This window comes from Panicum virgatum, chromosome 8N (genome assembly GCF_016808335.1).
Source record: "Panicum virgatum strain AP13 chromosome 8N, P.virgatum_v5, whole genome shotgun sequence".
NCBI classification, from domain to species: domain Eukaryota; kingdom Viridiplantae; phylum Streptophyta; class Magnoliopsida; order Poales; family Poaceae; genus Panicum; species Panicum virgatum.
Window position 1 is genome coordinate 41,377,013 of NC_053152.1, and position 27,034 is coordinate 41,404,046.

Below are 27,034 nucleotides of genomic sequence, written 5' to 3' on the forward strand. Positions count from 1 at the left end.
ACTGAGACCTAGCTAGTGCGATCAAATAAAATAAGCGTTCCTCGTTCCTTTCCAAATGTATGTGGACTGAGGAAGCCTCTACGTAAGAGGAATGTTGAAGCATAAGTGAATTGTTCATTTTTCACAATCAACACTTAAACTTTTAAGTTGAACCGATCAATAGATGCAACTCAATAACTTCATCAATATTAAAATTTAAAATCCACTAGCTTCGTCTACCATAAATATTCTTAAGTGTGAGTGTGTATTTGCATCTAGTCGTGGTGCGCTCGTGTGATTGTGTGTGTGTGGGGGGGGGGCGGGGGGGGGGCATTCATAAAGTAACGATACACTCTAAAGTTCTAACGGCCTGCGTTTGGATAACCTAGCACTCACTAGTTGTTAATCCACTACTTGTTAGATGACCAAAATTTAGTCCTATACTGTTTGGATACATGGACTTGTAGCTAGTAGTATTCCTAGACAAAGTCTCTTATGCCCCTGGGAGAGGACAGAGAAAAGGGGGGAGATAGCGCAGGGGAAGGGCAGTGATGCCATTTCTCAATCCAGTGGCTCCTTTTAGTCCCATTAGCTAGATATGACCAACTAATGATGAACTAGTTGTTAGTTGGGGTGTGTGGACTAAAAAATAGTTCACTCGTTAGTCCCTCTATTTGTATGGCCTAGTACCGATTTTCAGGAACTAACAATTAGTCCTGGCATGAAAGAGGCTCCTAAGTCCAGCAGCTACGTTACCGTACGTTTTGATTGCTCTACATATAGATGGGTCCATTCATTCTGGAGGCCAGAAAGCAGCTTCGTTCCAGAGGTAGCCGTTCTCTTCTCCCACAAAGCTGACAAGCTGATTGATGGCCGCCGCTTCTTCCTTTGGCGACGACTCTTACCTCATGGTTGCCGACGACATGTACTTGATAGCAGTTTGCCAAGGAAGAAACCAAGCAGACGCCACCGGGCTCATGGCGATATCCGACGAGGAGTACGCCGCGGAACTCCAGCTTCAAGAGGTGATCTTTGTTTCCTCCGCCATGGCGATGATTGTTAATTCCACCATGGCAGCGACTGCAGCACAATCATCGCTCATGCCGCAGCTTGATAGCGCCGTCGTCGTCGTCAACACCGCCAACAATGACACAACAGCTGCTGAGACGCCCGCCGTGCTTGCCGTAGCTGAGTGCAGCTGCTCCTCCTCCTCGCCTCCGCCATCTCTTGCAGTTGCAGCCCCTGCCACCGGGGAAGAAGACGACGCAATTGCGGTAGCAACTTGCAAGATCTGCCTGGACTACGTGCCAGCGTCGCACGTGCACCACGCAAGTCACGACTGCGCGCATGCCTTCTGCGCAGCCTGCCTCTCCGGCTACATCAGCGCAAAGACCCAAGGCGGCCGCATCTCGGACGTCAAGTGTCCCGGGGACGGGGAGGACTGCTGCGACGACGTCCTTGACCCCGAACTCTGCCAAGGTATCATATCCGGCGAGGCTTTCGAGGCCTGGTGCGCCGCACTATGCATGTCCATGGTGGAGGGAGGCAGCAACTTTTGCTATTGCCCCTTCGACGACTGCTCGGAGATCTTGGTGGACGATCGCGGCGGCGACGTGCCGGAGTCGGAGTGCCCGGCGTGCAGGAGGCTGTTCTGTGCACGGTGCCGCGTGCCATGGCACGCTGGCATTACCTGTGCCGAGTATGGCCAATTAGCACCTGGGGACAAGGGGAAGGAGGACTTACTGGTGCTGGAGATGGCCAAGGGGGAAAAGTGGAAGAGGTGCCCCCAGTGCAAGTACTTGGTCGAAAAACACAACGGCTGTGTGCACATGACTTGCAGGTGAAACTAAATCTACACTCTTTGTCGCGAATTTAAGACCTAAGATGTTTTAGTTTTTAGTTCTGTCGTTCTAAAACAAACTTTTAGATTTACAGAAAAATATAGTAATATATCTACAATAATACCAAAGAAATAAGCAATTAGGATATATTCCCCGGTAGATTTACTGAAACTAATTTGATGTCGTAGATGTTGATGCATTTAATTTTTCGATAAACTTGATCAATGTTAAAAATGTTTGATTTAGGTACTTTAGATTGGATGGTGTAACTTCGAACAGTTAATTTACTTTCTTGTACATACATCAAATTGATAGAAAATTGTTTTCAAGGCAACATAACTTCTTGTATCCATTATGTAGGTGTGGCTTCCAGTTCTGCTATGCATGTGGCGAGCCGTGGGGGCAACCTGATCATTCCTCTTGCAACACAGCGTGAAAGCTGATTTTCCTCATAATCCGGCAGTGGAAAGCGAATGAAGTTCCAAGATCCATGCAGTCAAACTATTTTTAGTTATATATGGCATATGCAGCCCAACTATTTGTAGTCATATATGACACTACCGCAGAAGTAAAAAACTAATAAGTGTAGTTCAATAACACATGTATTCAAACTATTTTTTATTTTATGAGCTATGTATGTCATTGTGGCAGTACTACATAAATTTCTATCATAATTTTTTTAACTAAATTATGATAGAGATTTTTATAGTAGTGCTATAAAGACGTACATAGCTGATAAAAGCAAAAATAGTTTGACTGCATGTATCATAGGCCTACACATAAAAGCAATTTTTTTGCTCCTATGTGTAGTCCTATCATACATGCATTTAAACTATTTTTGCATTTATGAACTTTGTATATCTTTATGGTGCACTACTATACAAATGAAATAAATTATCTTCATTGCAGTATTACAAAAATCCCTATCGGATACAATCAAAGGCTGTTAAAACGGTTCTTGAATCCTAATGTCACAAGGCTCAAAAACCGCTCCACGTAGTATAAAAAAATAAAATGCAATTCCAACCTCGAACCACATTACTACAGGTTTTTGAATCTTTGGCTCAAAAACCTCTTCTCATAGTGGTACTATGAAAAGCAATTCCAACCTAGAACCACCATTGCTACTACAGGTTTTTAAATCTTAGTGTCACAAGCAGGGTTCCCCTAACCGACCGGAGACCGGTAACCGCCGCCCTCCGGTACCGGTATACCGGTCCGGTTTGGCCGGTTACCGGTCGGAACCGGTGGAATTCAAATTTGAATTTAAATGGCGCAGTTCAACCGGTTCGTACCGGTATACCGGCCGGTTTGACCGGTTTGAATTTAAATCCAAATTTAAAATCGCATGTGCAACCGGTATACCGGCCGGTTAGACCGGTTTACCGGCCGGTTTGACCGGTTTACCGGCCGGTTAGACCGGTTTATCAAGTGGGCCTTAATGGGCCGACCCATTTTTTTCTTTTTCTATTTTGATTTAACTTTAAATCCCCGCAAACTATGCTAAATGAACGAATTTTTGAGAAAATTTAATACCATTAGATTCATCGCAACTTGAAGTATTTTTAGGAATTTTTTGAGAATTTTTCATTTTTTGAATTTAAATTTAAATTTTGAATTTTGGCCGGTTGGGTAGCGGCCGGAACCGGAACCGGTCCGGACCGGTTTGACCGGCAACCGGTCAAACCGGACCGGTTCCCACCAGTAAGGTTAACCCTGGTCACAAGTGGCTCAAAAACCTCTTCTCATAGTAGTACAATGAAAAGAAATTCCAACCTAGAACCACCATTGCTATTTTCACTTGTCTCTACAAATGCTCCTATCTTTAGTCCCGTTTCGGGGCTCCAATCAGAACTAAACGGTGACCTCTGTGCCCTAGCCGTTGGACCTAGGACAAATGCTAACATTAGTATCCCGGGCCCCAAGACAACTGGGCTGGACTAAAGCCAAAATCTGAAGGTCCGTTCTCTGCTAGCGAAAAGTCATGTATAGCACTTATTTGATGTGCGATACAATAAGCTACGGGCGGGCCTAAGTCAATCGACTGAGTCAAGCTCAGATGCTTACTGAAGAAGGTAGCGTGGAAGGACAAACGAGCACACCCTTTAAATCATGGCCCGGTGACGGATAACAACATCAGCTTTCATACCATCGTCTTTTCTTACAACTAACGGGTGACTGCGTAGGCTCTAATAATAGTTGTAATGCACGAACGAATTTTAATTTGGAGAAGAAAAGATACAAGAAACACTAAGTACACACAAGTTCTATTGCATGTGTTAATTAATATGCTAAACACTCCATGTGAGAATCGAAATATTTATGTGTTAACATTCGTTTTAAAAGTCAGTTGATGATCATAGTAGCCCTGCAAATGAAAAATATCAATCACATGTACATGACCACCTGGTTAGTCTTGCACGCTGCCATCAACCTACAAGCAAAGCAAAGCAAAGCATCTGGCTGGCAGTTACACGTCGCAAGCGCACTATCTCAGCCACTAATTTGGTCAGGTTCCCGCAATGTGAAGCGGTGGAAGCGCACTCTCTTTTCCCTTTGTTTCGAAGAAAGCATCCAAGGAAAGACAAAAGAGGACTTATCTTCAGTTTCTTTTCGGAAAGATAGATACATCGTCCTTCCGATATTCGTTGCTTGCCAGAGAAGAAATTAAATGCATTTGTAAGAAGCTAAGTAATCTGTAATTGTACATCTATCTGTATGACTATCCAACTGGGCACTATATATGAGAATATTCTCCTGTGTTAAATGGAAAATCTACATCTCATTAGGCCCTTTGAGAAAATTCTTGTACAACTATATTAATCAAGAGAAATAAGAAAAATCTAATTAAGTGGACTGGGTTAGAATGTGGCTTGCATTGAAAGAGGAGTTTATATCTGTTGACACCGTTTTTTGGCTCGTGTCAATCTGATGTGGTGAACTGGGCAGCTGATGGAAGATTGGCCGATGCTGGGGCAGAAGGACAAAGGTAGAAGATGATTTGGTGACTTGGCATCACAGCCAATAGAGCAGAATTTGCGCTGATTGATTACATCAGCAAGTTATAGTGTCAAGTCCGAGTTTAGTTTAAGTCAATTATTTAGGAAAGTTTTCTTTTCTTTTTGGTCAAGTTATGTAAGTCGTAATCGACTAGGAGTTCTAGCTTAGGCTATAAATAGCAGACGCGTGGGTATTGGAAAACAACCAACGTTCAATCAAACAAACCTTTTACATCATTTGCATCTACTTTTCATTCTCGACGACTTCGTCAAACCCTAATTGCAGTAACTTTTCTCTTTTACGAGTTCTTCTGGCTAGCAGGGCTGCATCGGCTTCGATCTCCAGCTCGTCGGTAAGTTCCGTGTCGAATAACGTAGATAGGCCCAAGATTGACGGCGCACCGCTTCTTCCTCTATCTATTTTGTTCGAGTTATTGAATACATTAGATCTCAGGTTTATAGCGTCATGCTTTTATCTAGATCTAGTTTATTCGATAATTGCTAGTCTTTGCAAGATTAATCTATTTAGTCTTGTTTAGTTTAGTTTTTATCACAGTTATCCAGCATAGATTCGAGTTACCTATCGGCTTTTTCTGCAGTTTTACTGTTTCAATCTATTACATCAAGCATAGCCGATCTCGGATCTAATCTAAGTGTTGTTCAGTTTTATCAGGTCTGCGTTTTAGTAGCCTTGATATTACTTTCTCTATATCGGCCGATCTAGCCGATAGCGTATCTGTTCATATCGGCTGCGAATAGCCGATAGCCTATTTGACCAGTATCAGACTTCTAGCCGATACATCTGTTGGGACTATTCGGAACACCAGCTGATAAGTCCTAGAATTTAACTGTTTTAATTTCTTGTCAATTGCAGGTCAAATTGACTGGTACGCAAAGCACCTTCACGCAGCTATTTGAAGCCTGTACGATGGAGTAAAGCAGATCTCTCAGGTCCTCGTGTGGGGCCACGTGGAAGTCCGATCGTCGGATTTTTGCGTCAACAATATCAAGAACAACAACAAAACTACAACTCAAATAAAAAAATCAAAGAAATTTATCAATTGGATCCTATAGGACACGGATTATTCCGCATCATAAAATAGATATATATTTATATAGATTCCAAAGAAAAGTTATTTAAAGCTAGCAATTGGATTTGTATACAAACGACATAACCACTATCAAGTATATTAGGACCCTCTCTTCTTATTAATACAACGGGCAGCTCTTTTGCCGTTCCGTTTCAAAAAAAAAAAGTGTCCTGGCATGCATGCACCACAAAGCCGTGGGCGCAGTGGAAGTGTGGCGTCAGTGGTGAAGCCAGGTTAGAGCAAGTATAATAAGTCATACCCAGCAGGCTGTAAGATCATATACGTCATAAAAATTCTATGTGGAGGTGAGAGACTTAACAGCCTGGCTGCAGCACACGCAACCAGAAAAAGATACCTCTCTCCCTCCCTCCCAATCCCGTGCGTCCTTTTGCTCCTGCTATTTGTTCTTTGCAGCCAACCCATTAGCCTGCCAGGAGCCAGGTTCGCGCAATGTGGAGCAGGCGAGGAAAGTCAAGCTTTTGCTTGGTCTCGAATATAGCATCAAAGGGAAAGGTAAAAGACATTTTCTTCAGTTTCTTTTCAGAAAGATGCACCGTCCTTCAAATATTTGTTCATTGTCGGAGAAGAAACACATATACAAATATTTGAAGGACGTAAAAAGTCCTTCGAATACTTGTTGATTGTCGGAGAAGAAATGCGGATGTAAAAAGTAATAAGATGTTTGTTTTGAGGAACCACCACATTCTGATGAGGTGGCGTGCGTCATAAGTTTATCGCATTAAATTTGGTGAAATGACTCCGTTCCTTATGTTTGTACTAATTTTTAGCTTACGAGGGAGTTGGTGATGGACCAACTAACTCTATACCACAAACCAAACAAAAACGTAAGGAGTGAGAAATATGATAGAACTACCTCATTCCTTTTCAAATAACTGAGACCTAGCTAGTGCGATCAAATAAAATAAGCGTTCCTCGTTCCTTTCCAAATGTATGTGGACTGAGGAAGCCTCTACGTAAGAGGAATGTTGAAGCATAAGTGAATTGTTCATTTTTCACAATCAACTTAAACTTTTAAGTTGAACCGATCAATAGATGCAACTCAATAACTTCATCAATATTAAAATTTAAAATCCACTAGCTTCGTCTACCATAAATATTCTTAAGTGTGAGTGTGTATTTGCATCTAGTCGTGGTGCGCTCGTGTGATTGTGTGTGGGTGTGGGTGGGGGCGGCGGGGGGTGGGGCGTTCATAAAGTAACGATACACTCTAAAGTTCTAACGGCCTGCGTTTGGATAACCTAGCACTCACTAGTTGTTAATCCACTACTTGTTAGATGACCAAAATTTAGTCCTATACTGTTTGGATACATGGACTTGTAGCTAGTAGTATTCCTAGACAAAGTCTCTTATGCCCCTGGGAGAGGAGAGAGAGAAAAGGGGGGAGATAGCACAGGGGAAGGGCAGTGATGCCATTTCTCAATCCAGTGGCTCCTTTTAGTCCCATTAGCTAGATATGACCAACTAATGATGAACTAGTTGTTAGTTGGGGTGTGTGGACTAAAAAATAGTTCACTCGTTAGTCCCTCTATTTGTATGGCCTAGTACTGATTTTCAGGAACTAACAATTAGTCCTGCTGGCATGAAAGAGGCTCCTAAGTCCAGCAGCTACGTTACCGTACGTTTTTATTGCTCTACATATAGATGGGTCCATTCATTCTGGAGGCCAGAAAGCAGCTTCGTTCCAGAGGTAGCCGTTCTCTTCTCCCACAAAGCTGACAAGCTGATTGATGGCCGCCGCTTCTTCCTTTGGCGACGACTCTTACCTCATGGTTGCCGACGACATGTACTTGATAGCAGTTTGCCAAGGAAGAAACCAAGCAGACGCCACCGGGCTCATGGCGATATCCGACGAGGAGTACGCCGCGGAACTCCAGCTTCAAGAGGTGATCGTTGTTTCCTCCGCCATGGCGATGATTGTTAATTCCACCATGGCAGGGACTGCAGCACAATCATCGCTCAGGCCGCAGCTTGATAGCGCCGTCGTCGTCGTCAACACCGCCAACAATGACACAACAGCTGCTGAGACGCCCGCCGTGCTTGCCGTAGCTGAGTGCAGCTGCTGCTCCTCCTCGCCTCCGCCATCTCTTGCAGTTGCAGCCCCTGCCACCGGGGAAGAAGACGACGCAATTGCGGTAGCAACTTGCAAGATCTGCCTGGACTACGTGCCAGCGTCGCACGTGCACCACGCAAGTCACGACTGCGCGCATGCCTTCTGCGCAGCCTGCCTCTCCGGCTACATCAGCGCAAAGACCCAAGGCGGCCGCATCTCGGACGTCAAGTGTCCCGGGGACGGGGAGGACTGCTGCGACGACGTCCTTGACCCCGAACTCTGCCAAGGTATCATATCCGGCGAGGCTTTCGAGGCCTGGTGCGCCGCACTATGCATGTCCATGGTGGAGGGAGGCAGCAACTTTTGCTATTGCCCCTTCGACGACTGCTCGGAGATCTTGGTGGACGATCGCGGCGGCGACGTGCCGGAGTCGGAGTGCCCGGCGTGCAGGAGGCTGTTCTGTGCACGGTGCCGCGTGCCATGGCACGCTGGCATTACCTGTGCCGAGTATGGCCAATTAGCACCTGGGGACAAGGGGAAGGAGGACTTAGTGGTGCTGGAGATGGCCAAGGGGGAAAAGTGGAAGAGGTGCCCCCAGTGCAAGTACTTTGTCGAAAAACACAACGGCTGTGTGCACATGACTTGCAGGTGAAACTAAATCTACACTCTTTGTCGCGAATTTAAGACCTAAGATGTTTTAGTTTTTAGTTCTGTCGTTCTAAAACAAACTTTTAGATTTATAGAAAAATATAGTAATATATCTACAATAATACCAAAGAAATATGCAATTAGGATATATTCCACGGTAGATTTACTGAAACTAATTTGATGTCGTAGATGTTGATGCATTTAATTTTTCGATAAACTTGATCAATGTTAAAAATGTTTGATTTAGGTACTTTAGATTGGATGGTGTAACTTCGAGAAGTTAATTTACTTTCTTGTACATACATCAAATTGATAGAAAATTGTTTTCAAGGCAACATAACTTCATGTATTCATTATGTAGGTGTGGCTTCCAGTTCTGCTATGCATGTGGCGAGCCGTGGGGGCAGCCTGATCATTCCTCTTGCAACACAGCGTGAAAGCTGATTTTGCTCATAATCCGGCAGTGGAAAGCGAATGAAGTTCCACGATCCATGCAGTCAAACTATTTTTAGTTATATATGGCATATGCAGCCCAACTATTTCTAGTCACATATGACACTGCCGCAGAAGTAAAAACTAATAAGTGTAGTTCAATAACACATGTATTCAAACTATTTTTTATTTTATGAGCTATGTATGTCATTGTGGCAGTACTACATAAATTTCTATCATAATTTTTTAACTAAATTATGATAGAGATTTTTATAGTAGTGCTATAAAGACATACATAGCTGATAAAAGCAAAAATAGTTTGACTGCATGTATCATAGGCCTACACATAAAAGCAATTTTTTTGCTCCTATGTGTAGTCCTATCATACATGCATTTAAACTATTTTTGCATTTATGAACTTTGTATATCTTTATGGCGTACTACTATAGAAATGAAATAAATTGTCTTCATTGCAGTATTACAAAAATCCCTATCGGATACAATCAAAGGCTGTTAAAACGGTTCTTGAATCTTAATATCACCAGCGGCTCAAAAACCGCTCCACGTAGTATAAAAAATAAAATGCAATTCCAACCTCGAACCACATTACTACAGGTTTTTGAATCTTTGGCTCAAAAACCTCTTCTCATAGTGGTACTATGAAAAGCAATTCCAACCTAGAACCACCATTGCTACTACAGGTTTTTAAATCTTAGTGTCACAAGTGGCTCAAAAACCTCTTCTCATAGTAGTACAATGAAAAGAAATTCCAACCTAGAACCACCATTGCTATTTTCACTTGTCTCTACAAATGCTCCTATCTTTAGTCCCGTTTCGTGGCTCCAATCAGAACTAAACGGTGACCTCTGTGCCCTAGCCGTTGGACCTAGGACAAATGCTAACATTAGTATCCCGGGCCCCAAGACAACTGAGCTGGACTAAAGCCAAAATCTGAAGGTCCCTTCTCTGCTAGCGAAAAGTCATGTATAGCACTTATTTGATGTGCGATACAATAAGCTACGGGCGGGCCTAAGTCAATCGACTGAGTCAAGCTCAGATGCTTACTGAAGAAGGTAGCGTGGAAGGACAAACGAGCACACCCTTTAAATCATGGCCCGGTGATGGATAACAACATCAGCTTTCATACCATCGTCTTTTCTTACAACTAACGGGTGACTGCGTAGGCTCTAATAATAGTTGTAGTGCACGAACGAATTTTAATTTGAGGATGAAAAGATACAAGAAACACTAAGTACACACAAGTTCTATTGCATGTGTTAATTAATATGCTAAACACTCCATGTGAGAATCGAAATATTTATGTGTTAACATTCGTTTTAAAAGTCAGTTGATGATCATAGTAGCCCTGCAAATGAAAAATATCAATCACATGTACATGACCACCTGGTTAGTCTTGCACGCTGCCATCAACCTACAAGCAAAGCAAAGCAAAGCATCTGGCTGGCAGTTACACGTCGCAAGCGCACTATCTCAGCCACTAATTTGGTCAGGTTCCCGCAATGTGAAGCGGTGGAAGCGCACTCTCTTTTACCTTTGTTTCGAAGAAAGCATCCAAGGAAAGACAAAAGAGGACTTATCTTCAGTTTCTTTTCGGAAAGATAGATACATCGTCCTTCCAATATTCGTTGCTTGCCAGAGAAGAAATTAAATGCATTTGTAAGAAGCTAAGTAATCTGTAATTGTACATCTATCAGTATGACTATCCAACTGGGCACTATATATGAGAATATTCTCCTGTGTTAAATGGAAAATCTACATCTCATTAGGCCCTTTGAGAAAATTCTTGTACAACTATATTAATCAAGAGAAATAAGAAACATCTAATTAAGTGGACTGGGTTAGAATGTGGCTTGCATTGAAAGAGGAGTTTATATCTGTTGACACCGTTTTTTGGCACGTGTCAATCTGATGTGGTGAAGTGGGCAGCCGATGGAAGATTGGTCGATGCTGGGGCAGAAGGACGAAGGTAGAAGATGATTTGGTGACATGGCATTGCAGGCAATAGAGCAGGATTTGTGCTGATTGATTATGTCAGCAATTTATCGTGTCAAATTCAAGTTTAGTTTGAGTCAATTATTTAGGAAAGTTTTCTTTTCTTTTTGGTCATGTTATGTAAGTCGTAATTGACTAGGAGTTCTAGCATAGGCTATAAATAGCAGACCCGCGGGTTTTGGAAAACAACCAACGTTCAATCAAACAAACCTTTTATATCATTTGCATCTACTTTTCTTTCTTGACAACTTCGTCAAACCCTAATTGCAGTAACTTTTCGCTTTTACGAGTTCTTCTGGCTAGCAGGGCTGCATCGGCTTCGATCTCCAGCTCGTCGGTAAGTTCCGTGTCGAATAACGTAGATAGGCCCAAGATTGACGGCGCACTGCTTCTTCCTCTATCTATTTTGTTCAAGTTATCGAATACATTAAATCTCAGGTTTATAGCGTCATGCTTTTATCTAGATCTAGTTTATTCGCCGGTTATCGATAATTGCTAGTCTTTGCAAGATTAATCTATTTAGTCTTGTTTAGTTTAGTTTTTATCACAGTTATCCAGCTTAGATTCGAGTTACCTATCGGCTTTTTCTGCAGTTTTACTGTTTCAATCTATTACATCAAGCATAGCCGATCGGATCTAATCTAAGTGTTGTTTAGTTTTATCAAGTCTGCGTTTTAGTAGCCTTGATATTACTTTCTCTATATCGGCCGATCTAGCCGATAGCGTATCTGTTCATATCGGCTGCGAATAGCCGATGGCCTATTTAACCAGTATCGGACTTCTAGCCGATACATCTGTTGGGACTATTCGGAACACCAGCTGATAAGTCCTAGAATTTAACTGTTTTAATTTCTTATCAATTGCAGGTCAAATTGACTGGTACGCAAAGCACCTTCACGCAGCTATTTGAAGCCTGTACGATGGAGTAAAGCAGATCTCTCAGGTCCGCTGTGTGGGGCCATGTGGAAGTCCGATCGTCGGATTTTTGCGTCAACAATATCAAGAACAACAACAAAACTACAACTCAAATAAAAAAATCAAAGAAATTTATCAATTGGATCCTATAGGACACGGATTATTCCGCATCATAAAATAGATATATATTTATATAGATTCCAAAGAAAAGTTATTTAAAGCTAGCAATTGGATTTGTATACAAACGGCATAACCACTATCAAGTATATTAGGACCCTCTCTTCTTATTAATACAACGGGCAGCTCTTTTGCCGGTTCCGTTTCAAAAAAAAAGTGTCCTGGCATGCATGCACCACAAAGCCGTGGGCGCAGTGGAAGTGTGGCGTCAGTGGTGAAGCCAGGTTAGAGCAAGTATAATAAGTCATACTCAGCAGGCTGTAAGATCATCTACGTCATAAAAATTATATGTGGAGGTGAGAGACTTAACAGCCTGGCTGCAGCACACGCAACCAGAAAAAGATACCTCCCTCCCTCCCTCCCTCCCAATCCCGTGCGTCCTTTTGCTCCTGCTATTTGTTCTTTGCAGCCAACCCATTAGCCTGCCAGGAGCCAGGTTCGCGCAATGTGGAGCAGGCAAGGAAAGTCAAGCTTTTGCTTGGTCTTGAATATAGCATCAAAGGGAAAGACAAAAGGCATTTTCTTCAGTTTCTTTTCAGAAAGATGCACCGTCCTATGTGTTTCTTCTCCGACAATGAACAAATATTTGAAGGACATAAAAAGTCCTTCGAATACTTGTTGATTGTCGGAGAAGAAATGCGGATGTAAAAAGTAATAAGATGTTTGTTTTGAGGAACCACCACATTCTGATGAGGTGGCGTGCGTCATAAGTTTATCGCATTAAATTTGGTGAAATGACTCCGTTCCTTATGTTTGTACTAATTTTTAGCTTACGAGGGAGTTGGTGATGGACCAACTAACTCTATACCACAAACCAAACAAAAACGTAAGGAGTGAGAAATATGATAGAACTACCTCATTCCTTTTCAAATAACTGAGACCTAGCTAGTGCGATCAAATAAAATAAGCGTTCCTCGTTACTTTCCAAATGTATGTGGACTGAGGAAGCCTCTACGTAAGAGGAATGTTGAAGCATAAGTGAATTGTTCATTTTTCACAATCAACTTAAACTTTTAAGTTGAACCGATCAATAGATGCAACTCAATAACTTCATCAATATTAAAATTTAAAATCCACTAGCATCGTCTACCATAAATATTCTTAAGTGTGAGTGTGTATTTGCATCTAGTCGTGGTGCGCTCGTGTGATTGTGTGTGGGTGTGGGTGGGGGCGGCGGGGGGTGGGGCGTTCATAAAGTAACGATACACTCTAAAGTTCTAACGGCCTGCATTTGGATAACCTAGCACTCACTAGTTGTTAATCCACTACTTGTTAGATGACCAAAATTTAGTCCTATACTGTTTGGATACATGGACTTGTATAGCTAGTAGTATTCCTAGACAAAGTCTCTTATGCCCCTGCGAGAGGAGAGAGAAAAGGGGGGAGATAGCGCAGGGGAAGGGCAGTGATGCCATTTCTCAATCCAGTGGCTCCTTTTAGTCCCATTAGCTAGATATGACCAACTAATGATGAACTAGTTGTTAGTTGGGGTGTGTGGACTAAAAAATAGTTCACTCGTTAGTCCCTCTATTTGTATGGCCTAGTACTGATTTTCAGGAACTAACAATTAGTCCTGCTGGCATGAAAGAGGCTCCTAAGTCCAGCAGCTACGTTACCGTACGTTTTTATTGCTCTACATATAGATGGGTCCATTCATTCTGGAGGCCAGAAAGCAGCTTCGTTCCAGAGGTAGCCGTTCTCTTCTCCCACAAAGCTGACAAGCTGATTGATGGCCGCCGCTTCTTCCTTTGGCGACGACTCTTACCTCATGGTTGCCGACGACATGTACTTGATAGCAGTTTGCCAAGGAAGAAACCAAGCAGACGCCACCGGGCTCATGGCGATATCCGACGAGGAGTACGCCGCGGAACTCCAGCTTCAAGAGGTGATCGTTGTTTCCTCCGCCATGGCGATGATTGTTAATTCCACCATGGCAGCGACTGCAGCACAATCATCGCTCAGGCCGCAGCTTGATAGCGCCGTCGTCGTCGTCAACACCGCCAACAATGACACAACAGCTGCTGAGACGCCCGCCGTGCTTGCCGTAGCTGAGTGCAGCTGCTGCTCCTCCTCGCCTCCGCCATCTCTTGCAGTTGCAGCCCCTGCCACCGGGGAAGAAGACGACGCAATTGCGGTAGCAACTTGCAAGATCTGCCTGGACTACGTGCCAGCGTCGCACGTGCACCACGCAAGTCACGACTGCGCGCATGCCTTCTGCGCAGCCTGCCTCTCCGGCTACATCAGCGCAAAGACCCAAGGCGGCCGCATCTCGGACGTCAAGTGTCCCGGGGACGGGGAGGACTGCTGCGACGACGTCCTTGACCCCGAACTCTGCCAAGGTATCATATCCGGCGAGGCTTTCGAGGCCTGGTGCGCCGCACTATGCATGTCCATGGTGGAGGGAGGCAGCAACTTTTGCTATTGCCCCTTCGACGACTGCTCGGAGATCTTGGTGGACGATCGCGGCGGCGACGTGCCGGAGTCGGAGTGCCCGGCGTGCAGGAGGCTGTTCTGTGCACGGTGCCGCGTGCCATGGCACGCTGGCATTACCTGTGCCGAGTATGGCCAATTAGCACCTGGGGACAAGGGGAAGGAGGACTTAGTGGTGCTGGAGATGGCCAAGGGGGAAAAGTGGAAGAGGTGCCCCCAGTGCAAGTACTTTGTCGAAAAACACAACGGCTGTGTGCACATGACTTGCAGGTGAAACTAAATCTACACTCTTTGTCGCGAATTTAAGACCTAAGATGTTTTAGTTTTTAGTTCTGTCGTTCTAAAACAAACTTTTAGATTTATAGAAAAATATAGTAATATATCTACAATAATACCAAAGAAATATGCAATTAGGATATATTCCCCGGTAGATTTACTGAAACTAATTTGATGTCGTAGATGTTGATGCATTTAATTTTTCGATAAACTTGATCAATGTTAAAAATGTTTGATTTAGGTACTTTAGATTGGATGGTGTAACTTCGAGAAGTTAATTTACTTTCTTGTACATACATCAAATTGATAGAAAATTGTTTTCAAGGCAACATAACTTCATGTATTCATTATGTAGGTGTGGCTTCCAGTTCTGCTATGCATGTGGCGAGCCGTGGGGGCAGCCTGATCATTCCTCTTGCAACACAGCGTGAAAGCTGATTTTGCTCATAATCCGGCAGTGGAAAGCGAATGAAGTTCCACGATCCATGCAGTCAAACTATTTTTAGTTATATATGGCATATGCAGCCCAACTATTTCTAGTCATATATGACACTACCGCAGAAGTAAAAACTAGTAAGTGTAGTTCAATAACACATGTATTCAAACTATTTTTTATTTTATGAGCTATGTATGTCATTGTGGCAGTACTACATAAATTTCTATCATAATTTTTTAACTAAATTATGATAGAGATTTTTATAGTAGTGCTATAAAGACATACATAGCTGATAAAAGCAAAAATAGTTTGACTGCATGTATCATAGGCCTACACATAAAAGCAATTTTTTTTGCTCCTATGTGTAGTCCTATCATACATGCATTTAAACTATTTTTGCATTTATGAACTTTGTATATCTTTATGGCGTACTAATATAGAAATGAAATAAATTGTCTTCATTGCAGTATTACAAAAATCCCTATCGGATACAATCAAAGGCTGTTAAAACGGTTCTTGAATCTTAATATCACCAGCGGCTCAAAAACCGCTTCTCATAGTATAAAACAATAAAATGCAATTCCAACCTCGAACCACATTACTACAGGTTTTTGAATCTTAGTTTCACAAGCGGCTAAAAAACCTCTTCTCATAGCAGTACGATGAAAAGCAATTCCATCCAAGAACCACCATTGCTACAAAAAGTTTTTGAATCTTAGTGTCACAAGTGGCTCAAAAACCTCTTCTGATAGTAGTACAATGAAAAGAAATTCCAACCTAGATAGATCCACCCACTGCTAGAAAAACCGTCATTTGTATCGGGCGGGAACCCCCGGTTTGTACCGGTTGACCGCCCGGTACTGCCTGGCCGGTACTAAATGCGCCGTCACTTAGTACCGGCCAGGCCGCCCGGTACTAAAGATGCACTTTAGTACCAGTCGGTGACCGATACTAAAGTGCCTGCCATGCAGGCGTGTCTGGTGAAGCCATTTAGTACCGGTTGGTGATACCGACCGGTACTAAATGTCTTTTTTTTTCTTTTCTGATTTTTCATTTTTTAGGTTTCAACTAATTCGTATTCGTTTGCATATTCATATTCGTGTACATCTATGTATTCGTATTCTTGTATGTCTGCATATTCGTATATATTCGTATCTAGCATACAAGAGAATACATTTATTATAATTACATACACTAAGTCGTCATGCACATAATATATTTACAAGTCGTCATGCATGTAAGTTTTGTTCGACAAATGTGTACAAGATTCTAAGTGTCAGCCGCCTCATCATCGCTGATGTCCTTATTTGGATCCACTCGACCCACACTTATCTTAGGATCCTTATAAAATTCTCCATTTGGATTTATGACCTCATCTAGGAGGAATCCACATATTGATTCTTGAATTGCTTTGATTCTTTCCGGTTGGATGAGGTCCTCCGCCATACAAGTAATCTATCAAATGCAAACACCAATTTTTTCAATTAATATCTAGATGGAACTAAATGCAAGTAATTGTTAGTAATGTTGTTCTACGTACATTGAATTCATGTCGTGACATCGAGCTGCGGTAGCAAAAATTCATCATGTACTCACATACGTAGTAGCCACATAGGTTGTTTCCTTGCTGCTGTCTCATAATCTATATATTCATATATATATATATATATATATATATATATATATATATATATATATATATATATATATATGGGTTATGAAATATTTATGTTGATTAAAGAAATGACAGTAGATGTGCAATATGTATTCGTACCGGAAAGTTAGTGTTGAATTCTAGCTCGCATGGTGTTGGCGCGATTCCTATATGTTTTTTGATGAAGCGAGCCCATGCCCTTTGCATGATGTTTATGAGGTCTTGGTAATAATATGTTGGCTTCCTCAAGGAGTCGTACACCCGAACTCAGCATCTATCGATCTCGATAATAAGAAGGATCCAGTGGAATCTGTTTCATACACATATATGTATAAGAAATGTTGGATATATATACACATATATATAGTCAAGTCAAGAAAAAAGATAAAGAACTCACTCCAAGTTGTACGGTAACAGAATGTATTGACAAGTTTTCTGCTTATGCAAGGCCCTAAGTATGTTGTTCTCGGTCCGTTTAGGCCATTTCCTGACACTCTCCTCATGTATATTATATGGGTCTATGAAGCCGATGTGATAGTACCCTTTTTTCTGGCATTCTTGAACCTTCATGCTACACGATTAGAAAGGAAGGAAGAGGATGAGAAAACACATAATTAGTACAGCTAGAGTACTATATATATACAAATGGTAGGACGAAGTACACTTACATACAAAATACACTGAGAGACTTGTCTAAGGTGTCTTGATGGTACATATCATAAATATTTTCAAATTCAATCCATATGTCATCCATCCCCTGATTGAAATGCCTATCTTGTACTCGAGCACAGAACATTACATCCTTCGATGCACTTGCTTTTAGGTACCATGCATGCAACTCACGCATCCTAGTTGGTAGCCATGGAATCAACTCTTCCCACATAAGAGGTTCCCCCAACTTGAAAGGTTTTTTGTTTGCCCCTGGGTGAACCTCGATTTCTGCCCCTTCGGGCTGAGCTTTTGTGAGGCCGCTTTCCAGTACAAATTGAGCAGTAGCTGCATCCTTTTCGGAAAGCACTTTCAGCGGGGGTATTGTAACACCCCAGGTGTTAATCACCTGTAGTTAAGGTTAATCATGTGTTTGATATCATCATTAACACTGACCTTGCATGCATGAAATCATTTAATTACATTTTTTTGCTAGTTTGTTAACACATGAAATGATGACTAGTTTTCAAATCCAATGAAAAATGCTTTAAAAATAACTTTTAATTTTTTGCTCAAATAAACTTTTGCCTAAAAACAAAATTGTAGAGTTTTAAAATGTGAACAACTTTCATGTTGGTGGGTTTTTTTCAAGTTGCTACACAAAAATTTAGAAGAAATTTGAATTCAAGCATGAATAGGACAACAAAGCACTTTCATCAAAAATTCAAATTTGACTTTTGAACTAAGCCTCAAATGGAGTTGTGCTTGAAACAAAAGTGGTAGAGTTTCAAATTCACTACAACTTTTGTGTTCAAAATTTTTCATGATTCCATTCAAAATTAGGAGAAAAATTGTGTTTACAAAATGAAATTTGGAACTTCAATATAATTACAAAACTGCCATCACACCATCTCGTCTCTTTCCTTTCTCTCTGTCTCACGCCGTGACGGCACCGCATGCCGCCGTTCTCGACGTTTGGGCCCACGCGTCGCTGCGCCGTTGCTCTCGACCGCCGCTTGAGCCGTGCTTATCCAGTCCCGGCGCCCAATTCCGGTACCCCCTCCCCTTCGTTCTCCTCGAGCTTGGGCGGAGCCGAGTCGAGCAGTGCCGCCGCCGGCGTCGCACCGGCCTTCCCTCGCCGCCCCGCTGAGATTTCTCACCCCCAGCGCCTCCCAACATCATTCCGCACCTACGCCGCCCCTTCCCGAGCCCGGCCGTGCCCTATTCCGGCCGAATCGAACCCTGCGCCGGCCGGCCGCCATTGTTTGCCACTAGAGCTCCGCCCCCTTCCGTCGATCTCCATCTCCCGGTCCTCCTCCGCCCAAATCGAGCCCGCGGTGAGCTTCCCTGCGACCTCCTCTTCCTCCCCAGCCTTTTCCCCCATGATTCTTCGCGCCGCCGGCGCCGAAGCGCCGCCGCGCCACCGCGGCTACTCTGCTTTCGACGCGCGCCCACCGCGGGCCGCCCATGCGCGGTCCCGCGCAGCGCCGCCGAGCGCCCCGCCGGCGCCTAACTTCCCTGAACGCGGGCCTGCCCCACCCCTCCGTCGGTCTGCCTCGTCGCTGGCGGAACGCCACGCCGTCATGCCTGGCCATGGCCATGGCCGTGGCCACGGTGCTGGCAGCAAGGGGCTGGGCTGGGCCTCCCACTGATTGGCAGGGCTCGGCTGTCAGCCCCTGGTTTAGGGTTTAGGGTTTTCCAAAAATTGTTTAAATGGCTGAAAATTTTAAAAATTCATAGAAAATTTTAGAAAAAGCTAAAAATGCAAAATAAATTTTGCTAGTTTGCTTATATCAAGGTCTTCAGGGGAAAAATATTGGTTCTTGTTAAATGTCAGTTTTGCTTGTGCTATAATTTGTTTTGTGTTTAATCTTAATTAATTTGTTCCTGTTGTTCTGCTACTCTAAAAATCATGAAATTTATGCAGTAGCCTAATCTTTGCATGTGTAATCCACTGTAAAATTTCCATGTACAGAAGCTTTATGCATGCATGTAAAACTTAATTGCTCCATTAATCTTGCTAGGGGCAATTTAAATACTTTCGGTTTGCAATAATGGTAATAAATTTTTCTGGCTTGTTATATCAATATATTACCATGCTGGTACAATTTTTGTTGCTAGATCATATATGCAAGTTAGGGTTTTGCTTTTAATTTGCTCCTAGCTATGCCCTTTTCTTTTATAATTGTTGTTAATTAATTCTTTCATGCATGTATAGTCTCAACAAAACAAACTCCTGTTTAAATCATTCTAAATTTGTAGGACCAGATTGATGCTTGTTTTAGATACTTTGCCTAGGTTTGCTTAATAGTAAATTTTAGGTCCATAATTTAATCCATGTTGCCCTAGGGTTGTGTTTAGTCCTCCGAAGTAAGTTTAGTAGTTGTTGTTTGAAGGAGACACTTCAGGCTAAATGAGTTTGAAATCTGAACCCACACATCAGCTGCGACCTTATGCTCGCCTTGTATGCCTTTTAAATGCATTGTGTAATGTTTTCCTTAAGTTCATGCATATGCATTGTTGCATTTCATTTAGGTACGCTAGATATATGATGCACGGATGTGAAGCACGTGATGACGGGACTAAACCACAAGACGGTGTTGGTGGATGCATCCAGAAGATGGAAGGACTGCCTGTAGTGCATGCTTGGACTGGAGATGATGTCAAGCCGGTGCAAGACTGCAAACTAACTAACTGACCTCGTGTCAAACCCAGGCAAGCCCCGGAGCATAACCCTTATTTTCAGTATTCAATGTTTATTTAAGTATTTGTGCATTTACGTTTCTAGGAGTTATATGAAACCCTAGTATGCATGTCTCTCCCTAGGTACCTATGAGTCTCTACTAGTATATAGGCACCGTTAGAAATGCTTTGCTAAGTAGGAATTCGGTAGAAATCGAGTGATTCCTATCACTCGCGAGATATAGGTCCTTGATACTTATGGAAAAGTTACTGGAGAATCAATCATCGAGAAAAGAAAGGAAAAATGGAGACCGGGCAGAGATGAATTTAGTTATAGATATGGAATGGATGGAAAATGAACCTCCGCCTGTGTCGATTGAGGACCGTGCCATTGTGGCACTACTGATCGAGGATTGAATAGTACTAACCACTTGCCGGAAGTAGGAGGTAGTCGAAACCGGTAAGCTAAGTACCTAGTTGCAACAGAATCCGACTCCCTACCTACTACTCTGGCATTGGGGGGAGGGGCGGATGATGTTGTCCACCACGGGAACACCGGGTGTTCGCACGTCTGGGACTCATCATCTGAGTGTTTGCGGCCACGAGTCAGATTTCGAGGTAATTATGGGAACAGTTGCTCGGTGTGACTCGACGGGGTTGCACTTAGCGTGTGAGCTAGGTCCACCTTGCAAGGTTAAATCGGATCGATTCGCTGTGACTCGCGGATATGAGAGCCTTGATCTCTCTGTCACATCGTAGTAAAAGATGGAATTGGAAATGGAAAGTTGAGAATATGAGGTATGGCTATGGTACTCTAAAAAGATAATGTGATCAACAATGCGTGCTCTAGATGTTCAGGCAAACCTAGTCGGTATTTGTATAATAAACTTGAGCTCTCCTGGGACATTTAGTACCGGGCGCTACCATGGCCTGGTACTAATGTGGACACTTTTGTACCGGGCCAAGGTTCTGCACGGTACTAAAACAAAAAAATTTTGATATGGATTATGCTTTTCTAATGTGTAAAAAATTGATAAATCCATTTAAAATAGAAGGATATAATATTTTGAACATGCAAAATTATTGTATAATACTTTTCATTATAAAAAATTTGTAGAATATAGGTATATGCGTATAAAAATTGTTTTATTGTCTTTTTAAGTATTTTTGGTGTGTAATATATTTCAAAAAATTCATGAAAATGCTAATATATGTTATTTAGATCAAGAAAAATGGTAACAGTGGAGTAGACAATGAAGGGGATCATGTTGATGATGCAAACACAGAACGAGCAATTAATACATAGGTAAACAATACTAATTGATATTATTTATGATCACAAAAATTATATATTATTACATAAATCAATTGATCAAATGAACAATAAAGTAAAACATAATGGATATTATGACTCAACATTATTTAATGGAACATTTATAATTTTCTTTTTATGGTCGTGATCGCGGCGTAAATAAGGAGCGTCCTCTTTGGCTAACAAGATGCTTGGGTCAACATCAATCGAGAACGGAGGACGGTCATCAAACTGATCAAAGTCTTCTGACTTGTCCGAAATACCCTCAACTCCAATGATTTTCCGTTTTCCTGGAAGAACTATGTGGCGTTTTGGCTCATCGTCGGACTTGACTGAATTTTTCCTAGGCTTTCTTGACATGTCCTTCACGTAGAACACCTGTGCGACATCCTTGGCTAGGACGAATGGTTCGTCTTTATATAAAATCTTTTTGAAGTCCACAATTGTCATCCCATACCGGTTTATCGTTATGCCGCCTCCAGCTCGGTTCACCCATTGGCACCGAAACAAAGGAATCATCAAAGGCCAATATTCTAGTTCCCATATCTCTTCTATGACTCCGAAGTAGCTGTCCTTATTTCCATCATTGACTATTGCATCAATACGCATACCACTATTTTGGTTGGTGCTCTTTTCGTCTTGAGCTCTTGTGTAAAATGTATACCTATTAATCTCGTACCTTTCGTACTGCATGATTGTCATTGATGGGCCCCTTGCCAGCCATTGAAGTTCCTCTCCAATCGTGCCGTCACCCATCAATTTTGCTCTAAGCCAAACATCAAAGTTATCTATGTGATGCCTTGTAACCCAGGCCTCAGGCTTCCCTGGATTTTCAGACCTTACGATATTCATGTGCTCATCCATATATGGAGCCACAAGGGATGAATTTTGTAGAACGGCGAAGTTTGCTTTGTGGATTTCACTCTCCGGGATGAGCAATTAGATTTTTTTTCCCTAGTATGCCCTTTCCCTTCAGTCTACCCTCGTGGCGTGACATGGGGACCCCAATTGGATTAAGATCATCAATAAAGTCAACACAAAACTCAATGACCTCCTCTATTCCATAGCCCTTGGCGATACATCCTTCTGGTTGAGAACGATTGCGAACATACTTCATAAGAACTGCCATGTATCTCTCGAAAAGGAATATGTTGTGTAGGAATACAGGTCCCAGAATATTTATCTCTTTGATAATATGAACCAAGAGATGTGTCATAATATTAAAGAACGAAGGTGGAAACACCATCTCAAAGCTGACAAGGCATTGCACAACGTCATTCTATAGTTGTATGAGTTTCTCCGGATCGATTGCCTTCTGTGAAATTTCGTTGAGTAAAGCACATAACTTCATGATTGCCAATCTAACATTCTCCGGTAGAATACCCCTCAACGCAACTGGAAGCAATTGTGTCATCAGGACGTGACAGTCATGAGACTTTAAATTTGTGAACTTTTTTTCCTTCATGTTTAATCTTCCTTGTATATTTGATGAGTACCCGGATGGTACCTTTATACTGTTCGAGCAATCAAACATGCTTTGCTTCTCCTCTTTACTGAGAGTGTAGCTAGCAGGACGTAAGTAGTGTTGTCCCTTCTCTCTCTTCTCAGGTTGAAGATCTTCTCGTTGTTTCATTTCTTTCAGGTCGCGTCTTGCTTCTAGTGTATCTTTTCCCTGACCATACCAAAGAAATCTAGTACATTCACGCAAAGATTCTTTGTTAGATGCATGATGTCAATTGTGTTGCGGATATCCAAGACTTCCCAATAAGGTAGCTCCCACAATATAGACTTCTTCTTCCACATCGGTGCATGGCCGTTTTCATCATTCGGAACTGGTTGGCTGCCGCGACCCTTTCCGAACACTACATGAACATCCTTTGTCATCGAGAAAACACGCTTTCTGTCACGAAATATAGGCTTAGCACAAGTTTCTGGTTCCTCTTTGAAATGTTTCCCTTTCCTTCTCAAGGAGTGTTTGAGGGGAAGAAATCGACGATGGCCCATATAGACGACCTTCCGAGAATTTTTCAGATACAAGCTGTCGGTTTCATCTAAGCAATGGGTGCATGTCTGATATCCCTTGTTCGACTGTCCGGATAGGTTGCTAAGTGCAGGCCAATCGTTGATGGTTACAAAAAGCAATGCTCGGAGGTCGAAATTCTCTTATTTGTACTCGTCCCACACACGTAAACCTTCTGTCTTCCACAACAATAAAAGCTCATCAACCAACAGTCTTAGGTACACATCAATATTGTTGCCAGGTTGTTTGGGGCCTTGGATAAGAGCCGGCATCAATATATTCTTCCTCTTCATGCATAGCCAAGAAGGAAGGTTAAACATACAAAGGGTCACAGGCCATGTACTGTGACTGCTCCCCCACTCGCCGAATGGATTCATTCCATCTGTACTTAAACCAAACCTTATGTTCCTTGGGTTGCTGTCAAAATCTGGGAATTGTCTATCCACTTTTCTCCACTGAGACCCATCTGCAGGGTGTCTCATTAGCTGATCTTGCTTACGCTCTTCTTTTAGCCACCGCATCAACTTAGCATTTGTTTTGTTTCTGAACAAGCGCTTCAAGTATGGTATTATCGGGAAATACCACATCACTTAGCGGGAGCTTTTTTTCCTTGCGGGCTCACCGTCGACATCACCAGGATCATTTTGCCTGATCTTATACCGCTTTGCATCACAGATAGGACATACATCCAGTTCCTCGTATTCACCGCGATAGAGAATACAATTGTTAGGACATACGTGAATCTTCTATACGTCCAACCCAAGAGGGCAAACAACCTTTTTGGCTTTGTAAGTTTTCGGGGGCAGTTCGTTCCCCTCTGAAAGCATCTTCTTTACAAGTCCTAGTAGCTCTTCAAATCCCTTATCAGAAACACCATTGGCTACCTTCCACTGCAGTATTTCCAGTGTGGTGCCCAATTTTTTTAACCCCTGCTTGCAATCTGGAAACAACATTTTCCTGTGATCCTCCAACATCTTCTCCAACTTCTTTGACTCCTTCAAAGTTTCAGCATCTCTGTGTGCATCGACTAAAACCTGACCTAGTTCGTCAGGTGGTTGTTGTTCTTCTGCAGCATTTTCTTCTGCCTCATGCATTGGTTCATCTTCAAAGGCACCCGCTTCATACAAATGAGCCCAGTTTGGGATGTTATCATCATCATTATCTTCTTCATTGTCTTCCATCGGAACTCCAGGTTCACCGTGTTTGGTCCAAAGAGTATAGTTATCCATGAAACCCTTTTTAAAAAGGTGGACATGTAGAGTATGTCTTTTTGAGAACTCCTTTTGATTTCTGCAAATGCGGCATGGACAGAACATGAAACCTTTCGACGACTTGTGGGTCTCAGCAGCATCAAGGAAAGTTTTAAGACCGTTAATCCACGCCATTGTGCACCGCTGGCCGAACATCCATTGTCGATCCATCTACAAATAATATATTCTCGTTGGATAAGTAATTTTATTCAGTGGAAAAGAACTTCACAATTTTGTAATAACAAATGTTTTTATTATATCCAACACAATTTATTCAACAACACATAAGTCTTCAACTATCTAGCATGATTTAGTCAACAACACATACATAGATTGCATTCAAAAATGAACACAAACATCCCAACAACCAACATGCAACTTAAAAATTCGCACAACAACACATAGGTTTTCAACCGTCCTTGCGTGGGAACGCAGAATGCTCTGACAGATTTCTTGCTGGCGCAGAAGAAGATGGCGGAGCTGGAACCTCCGGGTTTGGTGGTGACGAACCGTACCGCCGCAATAAATCCTCAAGATCAAACGGAGGTTCTTCACCCCTTGCCACACATTCTCTATATTCTTTTTTCCAAATAACGGAGCGCTGCCCTATGAAAAGCACTAGATTTCTTGGACCGATGACCTACTGGAATTGTGCCCTTCTCTCCAAAAGGACAACGATCACCCCCACCGGTGCCACTCTCTCCAGCTGCTGAAGCATATTTTACTGGAAAACACTTTTATTTTTCACAACATTATAAATTCTTACATTACAATAAAATCTGAATAAATTAATTGAAATAAATCACATTAACTTTCAAATTGATTGAAAAAACTCTTACAATTACAATGTAAATATTAATTACAATTACAATTACCATGATCACATTAATTACTCTTACAAATAACAATAAAAACATATACAAAACACCAGTAATTACTCTCACAATTACAAATAAAATATGTACATCATTATAACCTCATATTCAAGTTTCACAGGCACTTACCATGAAGTCTGAAATGTAATCAAATTAGAATTGCTATTGAGACATTAGTCATCATTGTGTGTCGTGCTATGTCACAGCTCTGTCTAAGCCTTTATTCTTCGTCGGTCCTGACCTCACCCTATCTACATAATGAAGGGTCTAGAAAGAGCTGTGACAGAGCAGGCACGATGTGACTAATGCCCCAATAGCAACACTAAATCGTTTACATTTCACACTTGCTGGTAAGTGTCTGTGAACTACAATGCAACATCACATTAATCCTCAATCAGAAAAACCTGAATAGATTAATTGAAATCAATCTCTATAACTCCTAATTATTTTGACGCCCTTCAATTTCAGGCGAACACTCTTTTCAATATCCAGAAACCGTCTAGAAGAAAAAAAAAACTTTATTTCGGAAAATGTATATGTCGGTAACCTCGACCCTGCTGTGATGAGACTGCCTTTCGAGGGGACACAGTACGGTACAAGGACGTCACCAATAGGCCAGTCGCAACACCAACATTTACGGTTAGTAGGAACGCAACACTTGGCACAGTTAGCATGCTCGTTGATATGCTCTCAGTGCAACAACGGCCACGCTGACTGCCCCAAATGCTGTGTTCGTATTAACCGCAAGTGCTGGTGTTGCGACCAGCCTATTGGCGATGTCTTTATAGTGCATCTTGTATCTCCGAAATGTAGTGCCATCACTGTTGAAATGAGATTAACGATGTATACTTGTTTCGAAATAAAAATTTTTTAAGCTTCTAGAGGGTTTCAATGTGAGCCTGAATAAATACATCACTAGAGTGCCAAAATAATCCATTCATAATACAAAAAATTCTACTATACTCATATGGTCATATATACAAGTAAATCACATGAACTATCTAAACTCATTATAAAAATATCCACTGACCACATACTCATCTCATTCTCAAAATCCATTGAAAAATATCTATAAATTATCAACATTCAACCTAGCCAATAAACCTACTCCAACATTCAAGTCATCGGTTTTATATATCTCAAATCATTGCATAAATCAAAGAAATCATGCTCATCTACACTATTTCTAAAAATCACAAATTTCTTTAACTATGGAGCATAAAGCAAAAAGATCATCAATGCAGAGAGGATGAAATTGCAAACCTTTGGTGCACTTGGATGAGTG

At 42.1% G+C, this 27,034-nt stretch overlaps 3 protein-coding genes and 1 long non-coding RNA gene across 11 annotated transcripts; all 4 read left to right on the top strand.

Moving 5' to 3' along the window:
* The first annotated feature begins 315 nt into the window (after positions 1–315).
* Positions 316–2,723, top strand: LOC120686168 (probable E3 ubiquitin-protein ligase RNF217). Of its 4 annotated transcripts, XM_039968339.1 has the most exons (4): positions 316–808; positions 919–1,004; positions 1,089–1,819; positions 2,181–2,723. In XM_039968339.1, exons 1-4 carry the CDS (start codon positions 763–765, stop codon positions 2,254–2,256), a joined length of 939 nt encoding a protein of 312 aa, XP_039824273.1. In that variant the 5' UTR covers positions 316–762; the 3' UTR covers positions 2,257–2,723. The 4 variants fall into 4 exon arrangements, with proteins under 4 accessions (XP_039824273.1, XP_039824271.1, XP_039824272.1 ...); XM_039968337.1 differs by having other exon boundaries at positions 919–1,819; XM_039968338.1 differs by having other exon boundaries at positions 318–1,004.
* Positions 2,724–4,559: 1,836 nt separating this feature from the next.
* LOC120686170 lies at positions 4,560–12,908 on the top strand. Its single transcript, XR_005680021.1, has 3 exons — positions 4,560–5,172; positions 5,694–6,423; positions 12,675–12,908. It is a non-coding gene; the product is annotated as an uncharacterized LOC120686170 (long non-coding RNA).
* Positions 7,333–9,539, top strand: LOC120686169 (probable E3 ubiquitin-protein ligase RNF217). 4 transcript variants are annotated; one of them, XM_039968341.1, is made up of 4 exons: positions 7,333–7,618; positions 7,729–7,814; positions 7,892–8,629; positions 8,991–9,539. In XM_039968341.1, the coding sequence occupies exons 1-4, from the start codon at positions 7,511–7,513 to the stop codon at positions 9,064–9,066; spliced, it is 1,008 nt and encodes a 335-aa protein (XP_039824275.1). In that variant the 5' UTR covers positions 7,333–7,510; the 3' UTR covers positions 9,067–9,539. The 4 variants fall into 4 exon arrangements, with proteins under 4 accessions (XP_039824275.1, XP_039824274.1, XP_039824277.1 ...); XM_039968343.1 differs by having other exon boundaries at positions 7,335–7,618; positions 7,899–8,629; XM_039968340.1 differs by having other exon boundaries at positions 7,334–7,618; positions 7,729–8,629.
* A 562-nt stretch (positions 12,909–13,470) lies between the features above and the next one.
* LOC120686171 (probable E3 ubiquitin-protein ligase RNF217) lies at positions 13,471–15,492 on the top strand. 2 transcript variants are annotated; one of them, XM_039968345.1, is made up of 3 exons: positions 13,471–13,855; positions 13,966–14,866; positions 15,228–15,492. In XM_039968345.1, the coding sequence occupies exons 1-3, from the start codon at positions 13,810–13,812 to the stop codon at positions 15,301–15,303; spliced, it is 1,023 nt and encodes a 340-aa protein (XP_039824279.1). In that variant the 5' UTR covers positions 13,471–13,809; the 3' UTR covers positions 15,304–15,492. The 2 variants fall into 2 exon arrangements, with proteins under 2 accessions (XP_039824279.1, XP_039824278.1); XM_039968344.1 differs by having other exon boundaries at positions 13,480–14,866.
* Positions 15,493–27,034: the final 11,542 nt, after the last annotated feature.

Bases quoted from the DNA above. Each gene is read 5' to 3' on its own strand.
- LOC120686168 (XM_039968336.1), top strand. From the start codon at position 849: ATGGCCGCCGCTTCTTCCTTTGGCGACGACTCTTACCTCATGGTTGCC. The intron at 1,820-2,180 runs GTGAAACTAAAT...TCCATTATGTAG, and splicing joins TGTGTGCACATGACTTGCAG to GTGTGGCTTCCAGTTCTGCT.
- LOC120686169 (XM_039968340.1), top strand. From the start codon at position 7,573: ATGGGTCCATTCATTCTGGAGGCCAGAAAGCAGCTTCGTTCCAGAG. The intron at 7,619-7,728 runs GTAGCCGTTCTC...ACTTGATAGCAG, and splicing joins AAAGCAGCTTCGTTCCAGAG to TTTGCCAAGGAAGAAACCAA. The intron at 8,630-8,990 runs GTGAAACTAAAT...TTCATTATGTAG, and splicing joins TGTGTGCACATGACTTGCAG to GTGTGGCTTCCAGTTCTGCT.
- LOC120686171 (XM_039968344.1), top strand. From the start codon at position 13,896: ATGGCCGCCGCTTCTTCCTTTGGCGACGACTCTTACCTCATGGTTGCC. The intron at 14,867-15,227 runs GTGAAACTAAAT...TTCATTATGTAG, and splicing joins TGTGTGCACATGACTTGCAG to GTGTGGCTTCCAGTTCTGCT.